The 16,104-nt window shown below is 41.4% G+C and overlaps 1 protein-coding gene across 1 annotated transcript; it reads left to right on the plus strand.

Annotated features, from left to right (window-relative positions):
- Nucleotides 1-8,369: 8,369 nt before the first annotated feature.
- On the plus strand, nt 8,370-12,768 carry LOC122006263 (cellulose synthase A catalytic subunit 7 [UDP-forming]-like). Its single transcript, XM_042561697.1, has 12 exons — nt 8,370-8,508; nt 8,596-8,794; nt 8,891-9,021; nt 9,109-9,178; nt 9,287-9,440; nt 9,520-10,132; nt 10,205-10,342; nt 10,481-10,606; nt 10,720-10,932; nt 11,025-11,543; nt 11,635-11,985; nt 12,086-12,768. Exons 1-12 carry the CDS (start codon nt 8,461-8,463, stop codon nt 12,665-12,667), a joined length of 3,144 nt encoding a protein of 1,047 aa, XP_042417631.1. The 5' UTR covers nt 8,370-8,460; the 3' UTR covers nt 12,668-12,768.
- The last annotated feature ends 3,336 nt before the right edge of the window (nt 12,769-16,104 follow it).

Raw genomic sequence — 16,104 nt, forward strand, 5'->3', positions numbered from 1 at the left:
CTAAAGGAATTCGGCACAAGTTGGCCGAGCGGGATGCGAAAATAATTACAAACCTCTAAAATAAAGGGATGGGTAGGAAATCTAAGGCCGCCCTGGAATTGGTCTAGAAAAAAACAAATGGTGCCGATCGGGAGGTCATGGGGCCGGTCAGTCGGGTCGGCTATAACTATTTCATGGTTATCAGGAATCCCGTACGTCCGAACAAGGCGCCGAGCAACCTCCTCATCAAATCGACTCTCCATGGTCAGGTACCAAGGGCCATGAACACCAACAGCGGGTTCGGAGGAGCTTGCCATCTCGAAGAAGCAAAAAGATAGCAAGAAATCGAAGGAATGGGAACAAAAGAGGCAAAACAAGTTGGGAAGACCTTGTAAACGGAGGGAGAAGACTCACTGAGAAGGAAACGGACGGAAAGGATCACCGGTGAGATGGTAGCCGCCGAAAAACAGGAACTAGATCGTCGGAGGTCACGGCAGAGGAAGAGGCAGAAGGACAACGCGCAAGCGAATATGCGGCGAAGGAAGGAGACGGAGGCTTTATATGGCTGAGGTCGGTCGGCCTCCGCCGTCGGATGCAGGTCAAGGGAGACAAGGTCATCATCTAACCGTCCATTTCAAAGCAATCGACGTCCCATCGTACGGATCATCACCGTCACGCAAGAGGAGCCACGTGGCGCTCTGTCACCATGTGCAATTAAGGCGCCCATACCGCGCATGCTTCGGCTTAATGAAGAGGATTTGCGTGATTTTCGAGAAGATTTAGACAAGCAAACATCCACGTTGAGCGACAAGACAACCAAAACGAAGAGCCGAGCGGCTGAATTTGGCAGAAGGGCCGAACGGCCCCAGGGATATTATAAGCTACGGAAAGGCGGCGACCGCCCGCTCAGACACATAGTCCAGTCAGTCGAACTCACTGCCTCCTTCGACTAGACTTGGAGGGAAGGCAAGTGATCCGGCGGTAAGAATGGGGGATCCACTTCCTGAAGGGTCTCAGCTTGAGGACAGATGGAGGGCTGACTAAGCGGTTAATGGCCGCGCCGAGCAGCTGAGTAGGTCCGAGCGGAACCAAAGATAACCCATCCATGGGCCGGGTTTCCACGCCAAGGCAGGAGGAATGGCCCGGCTGGGACCGAAGGGCCGAGCGGGTGGTCCGTTCGGCCAGGATAAGGGCGAGGGTACGAAGGTTAGCCGAGCGGCCTATTCGTTTGGCTCAGGATATGGGATGTCAATAACGGCATGTCTGATGATTACGCCGTACACAAGAGTGCACGATGGAGGATCTTGCCGTCTCATCATGGAAAGATTGATACAGTAGCAGTATGGCCTCATGGACGTCTTTCTGACAGACCCATATCTGGGCATGGTCCTTCTGACAGACCCATACCTGGGCATGGTCAAAAGCAGGTGGTTGCTTTGATTGGCGCGCCCAAGCTTCTTCGAGAGGTCTATATAAGGTCTCCATTTCTTCACCGGAGGTATGCAAGTCTTCATCTTGAGGCCACCTTTTTGTTATTCCTCGCCTGACTTGAGCTTCGGAGGGCCGTCGCCGGGACACCCCTCCCGGCTCGGTTTTGCTGCAGGTTCGCCGGAGCACTCGAGGATCCAGCAGGGAGCGCCACGTGCCCAGTGTCCGTTGACTCCTGGTTCGGACAGGATCACCTAGCTTTCTTCCTTAGCTGTAGATCCGCCTCTTGACTTGAAAAAACCCCCAAGAACCTTCAAGAACTGGCGATCTGAACTTTGTGGAGAAGCTGTGGAGTTGCTGTGAAGATCGGGAGTGAACAGTGCAAGTTCTACCGAAGGAATCGAACACCTACAGCTAAATATGATGCCAATGGTCAGATCTCAATCGATTGGATTGCTCCCAATCGATCGGGGAGGCTTTGGATCGATCGGCTGATCGATCCAGAGCGCCTCTGTGCTCTCAGGAATTGCCCGGATCGATCGGCTGATCGATCCAGGGTTTATCGTGCAAAATCGTAGCTCCCAATCGATCCACTGATCGATTGGGGACTCTGGATCGATCGATCAATCGATCCAGCACTGTTTTGTGCGATCGCACACTCGTCCCAATCGATCCACTGATCAATTGGGAGGAGGCTTGTCGCGAAGACTTGCCCAATCGATCAGTCGATCGATTGGGCATGAGCCAATCGATCGGCTGATCGATCCAGCTCATGATTTCTCCCTAAAATCAAGTCTAAAGCCTCCTAAACCAACATCTGGTCAACCATGACCTGTTGGTTCATCGTGCCTAGCATCCGGTCACCCTTGACCTGCTAGGACACCCTCACCAAGTGTCCGGTCAATCCCTTTGACCCACTTGGACTTTTCTCCTCGTGCCAAATATCCAGTCAATCCCTTTGACCTACTTGGACTTTCCTCCTTGTGCCAAGTATCCGGCCAATCCCTTTAACCTACTTGATCTTTCCAACACCAGATGTCCGATCAGCCTTGATCCATCTGGATTTCCTCGTGTTTGGCTTCACTCACCAGGACTTTCCCAATTGTCTGGCTTCACTCACCAGGTCTTTCTTCTGCCTAGCTTCACTCACTAGGACTTTCACCTGGCTTCACTCACCAGGATTTCCTTCTGCCTAGCTTCACTCACTAGGTCTTTCCATCTGCCTGGCTTCACTCACCAGGACTTTCACCTGGCTTTACTCACCAGGATTTCCTTCTGCCTAATTTCACTCACTAGGTCTTTCCATCTGTCTGGCTTCACTCACCAGGACTTTCACCTGACTTCACTTGCCAGGATTTCCTTCTGCCTAGCTTCACTCACTAGGTCTTTCCAGTCAAGTATCCAGTCAATCTTGACCTACCTGACTCTTCTTCTTCACACATGAACAATTGCACCTGCAATCTTCATGTATTGACTACATGTATTGTCAAACATCGAAACCACAACATCAAGACTCGAGCTTGACTCAATTTAAGCTCAGTTAACACGATCAACCTTGACCTGCAGAATATTGCACCAATATCTTATGCCTCCCATAGCATTATAGCGACTCTAGTTTTTGCCCACCTTGAACATTTTGTAATTCATGACGAGCAATGCATAATATATAGTTGGGAAATTATTGTAACACAATAGATTGATTTATAGTTTGGCATCCATTCAAAAACTCCTAGTAACCTCATGAGAGATCGTACTTTTGTAAAAAAAAAAAAATTAAGGATCCAATTCTTTCAAACTAACTAATTTTGAAATGACCTGTTTGGTCCATAGACGTTTTACATCTAAATTTAAAAAGCACAGATGAATTTTGACAAATAGCTCAGTATCACCAATGTTCAATTACCACGGACGTATAAAATATCTTGTGAGAAATTCAAATCCTTATTATATAGGAGCTCATTTTATTTTTTAGCATCGCACTATATCAGATAAAAAAATTATTCATGAGAGACCGTACGATGAGACTATACATGGTGAAACAATTTAAATCCATCAAAAACTTAATCACCAAGTGTTTGATGGTCTACGTAGGGAAGAAAATAATTAAAACTAAGGTCATCTATAGGCTCCTAGACTAGTGTAAAACACCTTAATAATCTTAATAAGCTGATGACATGTAAAAAAGCATTAATAATATTAATAAAAATTGAAATATAATCTAGATGAATTTATATTGGGTAAAAATTAAAAGATCGCCCATCATTGAAAATTTAGCAGATGGATATTCCTTTTCCAATTAACGTCAAATGGACGTTCCATTTAAAGTACCTGAAATGTTGTTGAACTTGATTTTTAAGATTTAAAGGGTGTTTGGTTCTTTCCTAGGAATAGAAATCAGAATGAGAATCATTGTAGTGTGGAATGAGAATGGGTATGAGCATGGATATCACTCTTAAAAGTAATGTTTGGTTAGTTGCATATTTTCTATCGGAATAAATCAAAATTTCCTTTTTTACCCTTAAAGGAAAATAAGAGAAAAAATTAGATGAGAGAGAAAGATGAATGAGAGAGAGAAATACGATGAAAGAGAATGATGAGAGAGAAAATTTGATGAGAAAGAATACAGAGAGAGAAAGTGTGATGAGAAAGAATGATAAAAGAGAGTGTGATAGAAGAGAGCATGATGAGAGAAGATTAGAGAAAAAATATAATGTGAGAGAAAGTATGATGGGAGAGGATGAAGAGAGAGAAAATGTAATGAGAAAAAAATGATGAGAGAGAGCGTGATGAGAGAGATTGAGGAGAGAGAAAGTATAATGAGAGAGAAAGTATGATGAGAAAAAAAGTGATGGGAGAAATTGAGGAGAGAGAAAGTATGATTAGAGCCGTCAATTTGGGTTGGGCCCGTCGGGTTGGCCCGCCCCGCCAAACAATTTAAGCGGGTTGGGTTGGAATTTTATCAACCCGCGCGGGTCGGCCCGCTCGGGCTTGGGTTGGCCCGCGGGTTGAAAAACATATGTAAGTTAAGTTTTAGGCCAATTTATTATCTTTCTTTGTTATAATTTTGAAATAAAAATAGTACTTTTCATCCAACATAAGTACTCGTTTGTGTTCATTTATATTTAAAATACATGTTTATGTATACATTTAATTGTAGAAAACTTTTTCAAAGTAAAATGTCGAAGATATGAAATATTTTTTAATTTTTTTAAAAATTTTTTATGGGCCCGCGGGTTGGCCCGCCAAACCCGCAACCCGCCTTAGAATGGGTTGGGTTGGAAATTTCCCAACCCGCCAAGTTGGCGGGTTGGCCCGCCCCGCCCCGCCAAATGGTTAGCCCGCCACGGGCCGACCCGCCCCGCCACGGGTTGGCCCGTCTGACAGCTCTAAGTATGATAAGAGAGAAAGTGTGTTGAGGAAAAAAAAGAGGGAGTGTGACAAGAAAGATTGAGGAGAGAGAAAGTGTGATGAGAGCGAAAGTGTGATGAGAAAAAAAAAAGAAAAGAGAGTGTGATGGTAGAGATTGAGGAGAGAGAAATTATGATGAGAGAGAAATTATGATGAGAAAAAAAGGAAGAGAGTGCGATGGAAGAGATTGAGGAGAGAGAAAGTATGATGAGAAAAAAAGGAAGAGAGTGCGATGGAAGAGATTGAGGAGAGAGAAAGTATGATGAGAGAGAAAATGTAATGAGAAAAAAAGAGGAAAGAGAGTATGATAGGAGAGATTAAGGAGAGAGAAAGTGTGTGATAAAATGATGAGAGAGAAAATATGATGAGAGAGAACAAGGAGAGAGAAGTGATATGAAAGAAAAAAAATAAATAAATATATTTTGATATTTGATATTAAGGGAGAAAATTTAAGTTTTAGGTCAAGGGTATTTTTGGAATAAGAGAATATTTTGATTGATGAAAATAGGATAATGACTCATTGAAGGGGAGGTACATGGGAATGAGTTATTACCCAATTTCAAGGATTCATTCCCTTATTTGTATTCCTATTCCTATAATTCAAACATTAACAATGACAATCAATGATTTTCATTCTCATTCCCTACTCTTATTCCTCTAAACCAAACGCCCCCTTAGATTATAGCAGTTGCCTGTTAATTTTTATACGATCGATCATATCATATAATATTTATTTGAAATGTACCATGTGTGTAATGAAGTTCCCTTAATTTGTTTTACTTATTGAAATATTATTTTAATCAGATTATTATTCTTTAATAAGAAAAATCAACATAAGATAATAACACTAGAAGTTAGCAACTAGCTACTACATGTTGTAGTAGCTACCTATTAACTTTTATAATCGTGATCAAATAATATTAATTTGAAATGTAGTGGGGGTCATGAAGTCTACTTAGTTTGTTATGCACATTGAAATGTTATTTTAGCCAGGTTATCACTCTCCAATAAGCAAAATCAACATAAGATAATGACACTATTATAAAAGCTAACAACCAACTACTAAATATTATAGCAGCTACCTACTAGCTTCTATATAGTGGATCATATTCAAATAATATTCATTTTACCTATAGTGGGTGTTATGGAGTTCCCTTTGTTTGTTTTGTAATTAAAAATATTATTTTAACCAAGTTGTGGCATTCAATTAAGTAAAATCAATATAAAATAATGATATTGTTGTAACACATGGTAATATGTTATTACATATTATAGCAATTAGCAACTAGTTGTAACACTGTGGTAAAAGGTGAATACGTTCGTCCCCAGTATCCCCGCCAATCCGTCCCAAGGCCAACACGGAGGAGGTAAATCACGGGCGGCTACTAGCCTTTGGAATAATGACTAGCACATAAGGAAGGTATTTATCTCGACTTTGCTGAGATTCGAATCCGATACCTTATTATGACAATACCTCATGCGCTAATCATTATATCCATCCGAGGGGACACAACTAGCTGTAACACGTTATAATAGATACATGCTACAACTTAAATTTTAAAATATGGTGCAAAGGTATTTTGAATAATTTACTTTTAATGGGATACTCATTTTACTTTAATAGGAAAAAAAATGCTCATATGACGATTTATCACCCATTTTAATTTTCATCAATTTATATTTAGCTGTTAAATTATTTTAATTTTCATCCATTTATATTTAGCTGTTAAATCAAGTAAAATACAAAAGAATCTAAGTGGAAGACGAGGCAATAGTAAAGAAGGAAAACAACAAAGAAAAAAATATTATTGGAATAAAGGATAATTTCCATCATCATAAGTGATCTAGTATTATCGGTCTCATATTAATGGATAAATCACAAATGATTCTCTTTGAAATCTGAGTCAGACGAAAATCGACGGAGATAGCATTGGTGTTGACGGAGATGTGACTTTGACGCACCTGGTGTATGCACATCTGAAAAGCAAGTCCCCACGTGTAACTCTCTAATCTATAGTATAAGGACTGGTAGTACCTGAACTCTGCATACACTCAGACAAGTACCTGGAGTATTGGAGACCAGAAATCGGAGAAAAAGTCTTCGGCACAAGTCCTCCGATGCTCAAGTCAGGTCCTTTTTCTCTAGAAGAACAGTATACGATGGAAAAAGAACTATTAAAGACGAGTGTGTATGTGTGTGTACCTGGCTAAGGAAGAGGGCCTCTCTTTTTATATGCTGCATATCTTCAGAGTTTGTCTATTGTCAGAGAATGTCGGGTGTCAGGGTCTGTCGAGTAAGAGAGGATGTACGGTGACCTCCTATTGGTAGAAGGAATGTTCCATTCGTAGGTGATAACAGACCATGAGAATATTCCTTGATGTATGGTAGTTATTCTCTAATAGGAGGTTATGATTTTCTGACACTGTTGTCACTTACCGCTTTCTGTCCCACCCGGGTTTAGTTACAGACAGCTCAGGCTTTATCTGAGACTGTGGCACGAGATCCATCTTTCACGTCTTGATCGCAGAGGAGCCAACTGGGAGTTGTTTTAGTGAAAGTACCAGGTCTGTTTACATGACCCGAGCTGATCAAGAAGTCCGATCAGTCGAGACAGGTCAGGAACTTGTACGAACTTCATCTTATGTCTCAGATATGGGAGACCTGCCCTGGCTGTGACCACCCAAGAAATATGCAACTATGGCATGAGGCGATCCAACTCCCTATTTCTTTTGACTGTTGGCTGTCACATGGCCTTGACTTTTGACTATCTGATCTTATTGAGCTCCACTTTTATACATCATATCAACGGAAAATATTTTACACTAGTATAATCATGGGATAAGTTAGATATTCAACAAGACATTTTATATCAGTTAAAAAATGATTCCAATATCTATTAGAGTAAACAAATATGTAGGGATCTGCAAGGGCGAAAAAACAGAAGTGCTATAGACCTAAAAACAGTACCTCTTGGGAGATTAACTGAAAGACTTGAACCACCATCATCGTGCAATTATTTCATATGCTGTTTCGTTTGAGAGTGAATCGGCCCAGAAACTTGCAACACGCCCAAATTCTGCAGTGCAGCATGATCCCAAGCGCGCTGATTGGCATCTTAAATTTTTTTTTTTAATTCTATATATCCAGCTCTTGGAGTTGATTAATTTTGAAGGTAATCAATCTGATCCTATAAAAAAATTTTATTGACTATCAAAATAAATAGGAAAACACTGATAATCAGCATTCTTCGGCTACTTTTCATTAGAGAAAAAGCTGTGATTCAAATCTTAAATTTTTCGATTATTCTCATCATTATCATTTACATATTTCTCTCCCGAAAATTTAATTTATCAACGTCACAAACTTGACATTCTGTCTGAATTTGGTAGATCATTGCCTTCAAAATCACTGCAGATATCGGTATCAGCACAAAGGACGCAGCAGCTAGCTTGTGTTGTAAGCGAGCCTGCAGCTACCACACCTTCCACCAACGCTTACTTCTCTTCTAATCAAAACGTCGATCGACCCTCCACCTCCCAGTTGGTGGCTTGACAAAATGATCAGGTCACCATATAAATATCTCTCTAGCTCCTCACCCATCCCGACCACCTATACATCCTCTCCGATCAAATACTACTTCCCATATGGACTTCGAGTCTGGCACTGGACTCGCCATGCACAGCCATGAAGAGGTTTGTTTCTTTCATCTAGACATAATATATACACAATAATAGCTCAATTAATGTGCGTTTGTCCTTTCAAATAACTATCTTGAGCAGAGCAAGGCACAGAGGAACGACGGCAACGCAAAAGTTTGCCGTATTTGCGGTGACGAGATCGCACCGAGAGACAACGGCCAAGTGTTTGTCGCCTGCCACCACTGCGGATTCCCGGTTTGCCAGCCTTGTTACGACTATGAGCGACGAGAGGGAAACCAGACCTGCCCACAATGCAACACCCGTTACAAACGCCACAGAGGCACGTGTTATATACATGCACATTGGATTGTTTCAATTGACACCTAAAGTTAATTTGTTACGTTGAGCGAATTAATTAACGAAGGAATAGAAGCAGGTTGTGCGAGGGTCGAAGGAGATGAAGACGACGAAGGCGTAAATATGGATGATTTCGATGAGGAGTTCCAAGTCAAGAGTCCTCCTAACAAGTCCCCCGATCACAACCAATTTCGCTTTGATGTTAACTCGGTAAGATTATAATATAACGCAATTAGCTGTATATGAGTCGATCTTCACGTACGTCTCTAAAGCAAAAATTCGATCGGCTGTGACTAGGAGAATGGAGAAGAACGTGCACAAGCATGGAGACCCAATGAACGGAACTTGTCGTCCTTTGCAGGCAGTGGTGAGTAGAACAGCCACAGAGGCTAGCTCGAGCGAGGTATATATAATATATACCTCAGCATTTGGATTATTTTTCTAATAAGCTCGCTCGTCTGCATGATATTCTCAGTTGCCGGAAAGGATTTGGACGTGGAGAGCAACCTGGATTGGAAGGATAGGGTGGAGAAATGGAGGGAAAGGCAAGATAAGAAAGGGCTGACCAACAAAGATGAAGACCTCGGCCGGGATGATCAGGACAACAACAACTATGAAGATGAGATGCTGTATGTCGTCGAGTGGCGTACATGAATTGTTTTTACTAGCTATAATGTAACGATTAATTAATCATTGGCGTGACGACAGCATGGCGGAAGCTCGACAGCCACTGTGGAGGAAAGTGCCAATCCCATCGAGCAAGATTAACCCCTATCGCATCGTGATCCTCCTCCGCCTCCTCATCCTAGTCTTCTTCTTTCGGTTTCGTATCATGACGCCTGCGAACGACGCATACGCCTTGTGGCTGACATCGGTGATCTGCGAGATTTGGTTTGCTCTCTCTTGGATCCTCGACCAGTTCCCCAAGTGGTTTCCCATCACCCGTGAGACCTACCTCGACCGGCTTTCCCTGCGCTTTGAGCGCGAGGGGGAGCCAAACCGGCTCGCCTCGGTCGACTTCTTCGTGAGCACAGTGGATCCGCTGAAAGAGCCTCCGATAATCACTGCCAACACCGTCCTCTCCATTCTCGCCGTCGACTACCCGGTGGATAAGGTCAGCTGCTACGTGTCCGACGATGGTGCCGCCATGCTGACCTTTGACGCCATGTCGGAGACGGCGGAGTTCGCCAGGAGGTGGGCGCCCTTTTGCAAGAAGTACAGCATTGAGCCCCGGGCCCCTGAGTTCTATTTTTCACAGAAGATTGATTACTTGAAAGACAAAGTGCAGCCCAGCTTTGTTAAGGAGAGAAGGGCAATGAAGGTACGTACGTAAGGCAGTGTTCCTTAACTTGCTTCATTAAATTACATGTTGACTCGAAATCGACCGTACCAGAGAGAGTACGAAGAGTTCAAGGTAAGGATCAATGCGATGGTTGCCAAAGCACAAAAGAAACCAGAGGAAGGATGGGTGATGCAGGACGGCACACCTTGGCCTGGCAACAATACCAGAGACCATCCCGGCATGATCCAGGTTTTGTTTAATTATATAATTATTTATGCAAATGCAAGATGAACCGAACGAAAATATGATGTACATGTTCCTAAACTTTCGTATTCTATGCTAATTAACCATCTCTAGTTTGATGATATATATATATAATTGGAGCAGGTATACTTGGGGAGTGCAGGCGCGCTTGACGTAGAGGGCAAGGAGCTACCTCGTCTCGTGTATGTCTCACGAGAGAAGCGACCGGGCTACCAACACCATAAAAAAGCTGGAGCCATGAACGCACTGGTGTGAAATTAAACAAAAATCTATTGTTTGACAAAACTAATTCAGTATGACTAACTCGGTTTATCATCATCATGCTTAATATAATCTGTTGTATGATTTGTGCATGGTTATAGGTTCGGGTGTCGGCAGTGCTTACGAATGCACCATTCATTTTGAATCTAGATTGTGATCACTACCTCAACAATAGCAAGGCTGTGAGGGAGGCCATGTGCTTCCTCATGGATCCTCAACTGGGGAAGAAGCTCTGCTATGTCCAGTTTCCTCAAAGATTCGATGGTATCGATCGTCACGATCGGTATGCGAATCGGAACGTGGTTTTTTTCGATGTAAGAGACTGTAATTTTACATCTACAACTAGATTGACATATTGAACAAAAGCTATATTTAAGTGAAAAACAAAATGGTATCTCTGTTGTAGATCAACATGAAAGGGTTAGATGGCATCCAAGGGCCGGTGTACGTCGGAACCGGTTGCGTCTTTAACCGGCCAGCTTTGTACGGTTATGATCCCCCCAAGTCAGAGAAGCGGCCAAAGATGACGTGCGACTGCTGGCCTTCATGGTGTTCCTGCTGCTGCTGCTGCGGTTCGAGAAAATCCAAAGCTAAGAAAGGAGGAGAGAAGGGGGGATTCTTAGGGCTTTACAGAAAGAAAGGCAAGAACAACAAGGTGGTAGTGAACAAGAAGAGTTACGGTAAGCGGGGATTTGAGCTAGAGGACATTGAGGAAGGTTTGGAAGGATACGACGAGTTGGAGAAGTCGTCACTCATGTCGCAGAAGAACTTCGAGAAACGATTTGGACAGTCTCCGGTGTTCATTGCATCAACCCTCATGGAGGAAGGTGGCTTGCCGGTCGGAACCAACTCTGTTGGCCTCATAAAGGAGGCCATCCATGTTATCAGCTGTGGCTATGAAGAAAAAACCGAGTGGGGGAAAGAGGTAAAATGGATATATTATGTTAAATTGCTAATGATCAAAATAATAATAATAATAATAATAAAACTAATCATGGTTAATTTCGTTGATGCAGATTGGATGGATATATGGTTCAGTGACAGAAGACATCTTGACCGGCTTCAAGATGCATTGCAGAGGTTGGAAATCAGTATATTGCACTCCCAGTAGAGCAGCATTCAAAGGCTCCGCTCCTATAAATCTCTCTGATAGGTTGCATCAGGTGCTACGTTGGGCATTGGGCTCGGTGGAGATCTTCTTGAGCCGACACTGTCCGCTATGGTACGGTTATGGTGGCAATTTGAAATGGTTAGAAAGATTTGCCTACACCAACACCATCGTCTACCCCTTCACATCGATCCCCCTCGTAGCTTATTGCATAATTCCGGCCATCTGCCTACTCACCGGGAAGTTCATCATCCCAACTGTAAGTTCCTGACTTGACATGCAGAGAGTAAAAGATTCAATTAACCTCCTGATCTCGTCTTTAAGTATTTAATTAATTGCGTGTTGTTGATCAAGAGCAGATTGATAACATAGCCAGTGTATGGTTTCTGGCCCTTTTCTTATCCATCATTGCCACCGGAATCCTGGAACTCCGATGGAGTGGAGTCAGCATCCAAGACTGGTGGCGCAACGAGCAATTTTGGGTCATCGGCGGCGTCTCTGCCCACCTCTTCGCCGTCTTCCAAGGCCTCCTCAAGGTGCTCGGTGGGGTGGACACCAACTTCACTGTCACTTCCAAGGCTGCCGACGACGCTGAATTTGGGGAGCTCTACCTCTTCAAGTGGACCACCCTTCTCATTCCCCCGACCACATTGATCATTCTGAACATGGTTGGAGTTGTTGCCGGGGTGTCTGATGCTATCAACAATGGCTACGGTTCATGGGGGCCTTTGTTTGGGAAGCTCTTCTTTTCCTTCTGGGTTATTGTCCATCTTTATCCCTTCTTAAAGGGGTTGATGGGGAGGCAGAATAGGACTCCAACCATTGTGGTGTTGTGGTCCATTCTACTTGCTTCCATCTTCTCACTGATTTGGGTGAGGATTGACCCTTTCCTGCCCAAGCAGAAAGGGCCAGTGCTGAAGCAGTGTGGAGTGGAGTGTTAAACAACATATTGTCCATCTTGATAAGTTTGTTTCATCTAGTAATATTGGTTGTGAAATATATATGCATCAGTTCAACAACAGAGCATAATTTGAAAGGTCAATTTTTTTTTGTTCAGTTATGATAATTTGATATGAAAATACTATGTAGGCATCTTCAAAATAAAGTTTTACATACTAATGTATTGGTTATATAAAAACCATTAAATTGGTGGATTAAGAGGGTTGAAACTAATAGAGGAAGAAAAGAAATAGAATAAAGAATAATTTTTTGATTAATATTCACTAAAGTCAATAGATTTATTTATACAAGTTGTCCAAATAATAATGAAAAGATTAAATATGACATACAATTTATAAGCATAGCAATAAATATAATAGATTTGGAAGTATTATTTTTATTTATTGATTCATGTCGATCTTGATTGTGATGTTGATTTTGATTGTAATACCAAATATAATAAATCTCAATTGATTGAAATCAATTTAAGATTATTTTTTATTATCGTCATTACCCCCGACAAACTCAACGGGAGTACCTGAACGTTGAGTTTGAGTGCTAACTTGGTGAAATGTTGTCTGGATAATAGCTTGGTAAATATATCAGCAATTTGATCTTCAATAAAAATGTAAAAAACAAAAAGTTGTCGAGTCGCCACATGCTCACGAACAAAATGAAAATCAATCTCTACATGCTTGGTACGAGCATGAAAAATAGGATTTGCCACAAAATAAGTTGCTCCAATATTATCACACTAGATTTTAGGCGTAGTAGTTGGGGAAAAGTGTAATTCTGAAAAAAGATATTATAGCCAAATAATTTCTGACGTTGCGTTAACTATAGCTTTATATTCAGCTTCAGTATTTAAGCGAGAGATTGTAGGTTGCTTCTTTAAAAGCCCAGAAATAAGATTTCGCCCAAGAAATATGACATATCCACTAATAGGGCGTCTATCTTCGGGAGATCCAACCCAATCTGCATCTCTGTAGGCAATCAACTCTCGTGAGGACTGATGATATAAAAAAAATCATATAGAATAATATCTTTGAGATATCAAAGAATTCTCTAAATATCTTCCCAATAGTGTTCAGTATAAGCATGCATAAATTGACAAGCAAGATTCTGACGCTGGGCAAGATAGCGATTATCCTACGGGCTGACGCGAAAAGGAAAACTGAGGAAAAGACAAGAAGAGGAACCTCCAAGAAGAAAACTTTTTATTAAAACTTGAGGTGTTAATTCCTCAACATCTAAACATGACTAATATACACCACAACCTAAGACTCAAATAAGGAAAAAAATTACAATAATTACAATTAACAGATCTTAATTCCAATCTTGTAAAGAAAAGAAATAGATTTTTACCGGAAAAGAAAAGTAATTAACTTAACGATCTTAACTCAAATCAAGACGTGGATAAAGACAAATCCTCTCTAAAAAATACCAGAAATATGGAAATTGCCATAAATACTAAAAAAAATAAAAATTACCAAAAATAGCAAACATATCCTTAAAAGGATTTAAATGTTGGAATTTGAGGTTGAAAATTGACGGTTACGGTTTTACCAGTAACAAATGTAGGTTTTCAAATTATGCACGCATAACGACAAACAGAGCCTAATTCTGAGTCCCGAGTCAAAAGTTATTGCAAGTACCCAGTGATGATTTTGATGTGATCAACCAAATCAAGTTAGGTACTATTGTTGTCTGATGCCTTTTGTCTAAGTGTGCAAGAGCTTAGGAGCAAAGATGTCCAGCGAAAGACGCAGCTAGCGATAGGGATGTAAATGAACCAAACGTTCGTGAACAAGTTTGATATTCGGCTTGGTAAGAGCTTTTTTATGTTCATTCAATATACATAAGGTTAATTAAACAAACAAGCTTGAATAACTCGTTAAGCTAAATAAACAAGCTTGAACACATATGTGTTCAGCTCGTTAACGTTCGTGAACAATGTTCTTGAATAATATTCATGAACAATGTTCACGAACCATATTTATTAATAATTTTTTTTTCAATATGCTAAATAAACAATAAAATAAATAAATAAATTTAAATTATCAAAATCAACAATCAATCAAACAACTAAAAGTTTCAAACAATCAAACAAGCTTGAATTGAGAGCTTGATAACATCTAAACGAACCAAGCTCGAACAAAGCTCAAGCCAAGCTTGAATTGAGAGCTTGATAACATTTAAACGAACCAAGCTCAAGCTCATAAAAAATAAACCAAGCCAAGCTTGAACACTCATTTCAAAAGCTTGATTCATTTTAAGCTCGGCTCGGCTCGGCTTGGTTACCTTATCAAACAAGCTTGAACACCCCAAAGCTCGGCTCGGCTCGGCTTGTTTACAGCTCTAGCTAGCGAGAAGGACGACATGGGAGAGAGTTGACGGGCTCGGTGCGTCCGAGGGGCGAGGCACTGCGAAAGAGTACACTGCGGATGAGAAGGAGGCACACAGTGTTTCTGAGTAACAAGAAATCAAAGCGGAAGACTGTTCGATAAGGCCAGGAAATGGGTTCAAGCTTGAACAAAGGTTATGAGTTCAATATACATAAGGTTAATTAAACAAACAAGCTTGAACAGCTCGTTAAGCTAAACAAACAAGCTTGAACACATATGTGTTCAGCTCGTTAACGTTCGTGAACAATGTTCGTGAACAATATTCATGAACAATGTTCATGAACCATATTTATTAATAAAACTTTTTTTCAATATGCTAAATAAACAATAAAATAAAAATAAAATAAATAAATAAATTTAAATTATCAAACTCAATAATCAATCAAACAACTAAAAGTTTCAAACAATCAAACAAGGTTGAATTGAGAGCTTGATAACATCTAAACGAACCAAGCTCAAACTCATAAAAAATAAACCAAGAGTCAAGCTTGAACACTCATTTCAAAAGCTTGGTTCATTTTAAGCTTGGCTTGGTTACCTTATCAAACAATCTTGAACACCCCAAAGCTCGGCTCGGCTCGGCTTGTTTACAACTCTAACTAGACTTGAGGGAGAGGCATATGATGCGATGATAAGGAAGGGCCCACTTCGCGGACGGTTAGCGCCATGGCGGGGGTCAAAGTTAAGGTCCACTCCCCTATATCACCGGTCGGTCGGGCAACCCCCTTGCTTGACCGGGATAAAGAATGTCCGGTCCGATATCATCACAGCTCAGTCATGCGCCGAGCTTCTGACGCTCATAAGAGCCAAGTATCGGTGAGGCACACGCCGAACGGCCAGCCCGCTAGGACTTACATCAGACTCGGAACCAGCGAAGCAAAGTCACGACCGAGCAGATTATACTCAGACCTGTTGGATCGTGAGGAATCGATAGAGGGGGGTGAATATCGAAATCTTTCGAAAAGAGTGAGCACAACGGTGCGGTTAGCACTAACGGTCTAACTCAGGTTTTGATGAATGATAAATTAAGTTAA

This window comes from Zingiber officinale, chromosome 7B, assembly GCF_018446385.1.
Source record: "Zingiber officinale cultivar Zhangliang chromosome 7B, Zo_v1.1, whole genome shotgun sequence".
In the NCBI taxonomy this organism is placed as follows: Eukaryota; Viridiplantae; Streptophyta; class Magnoliopsida; order Zingiberales; family Zingiberaceae; genus Zingiber; species Zingiber officinale.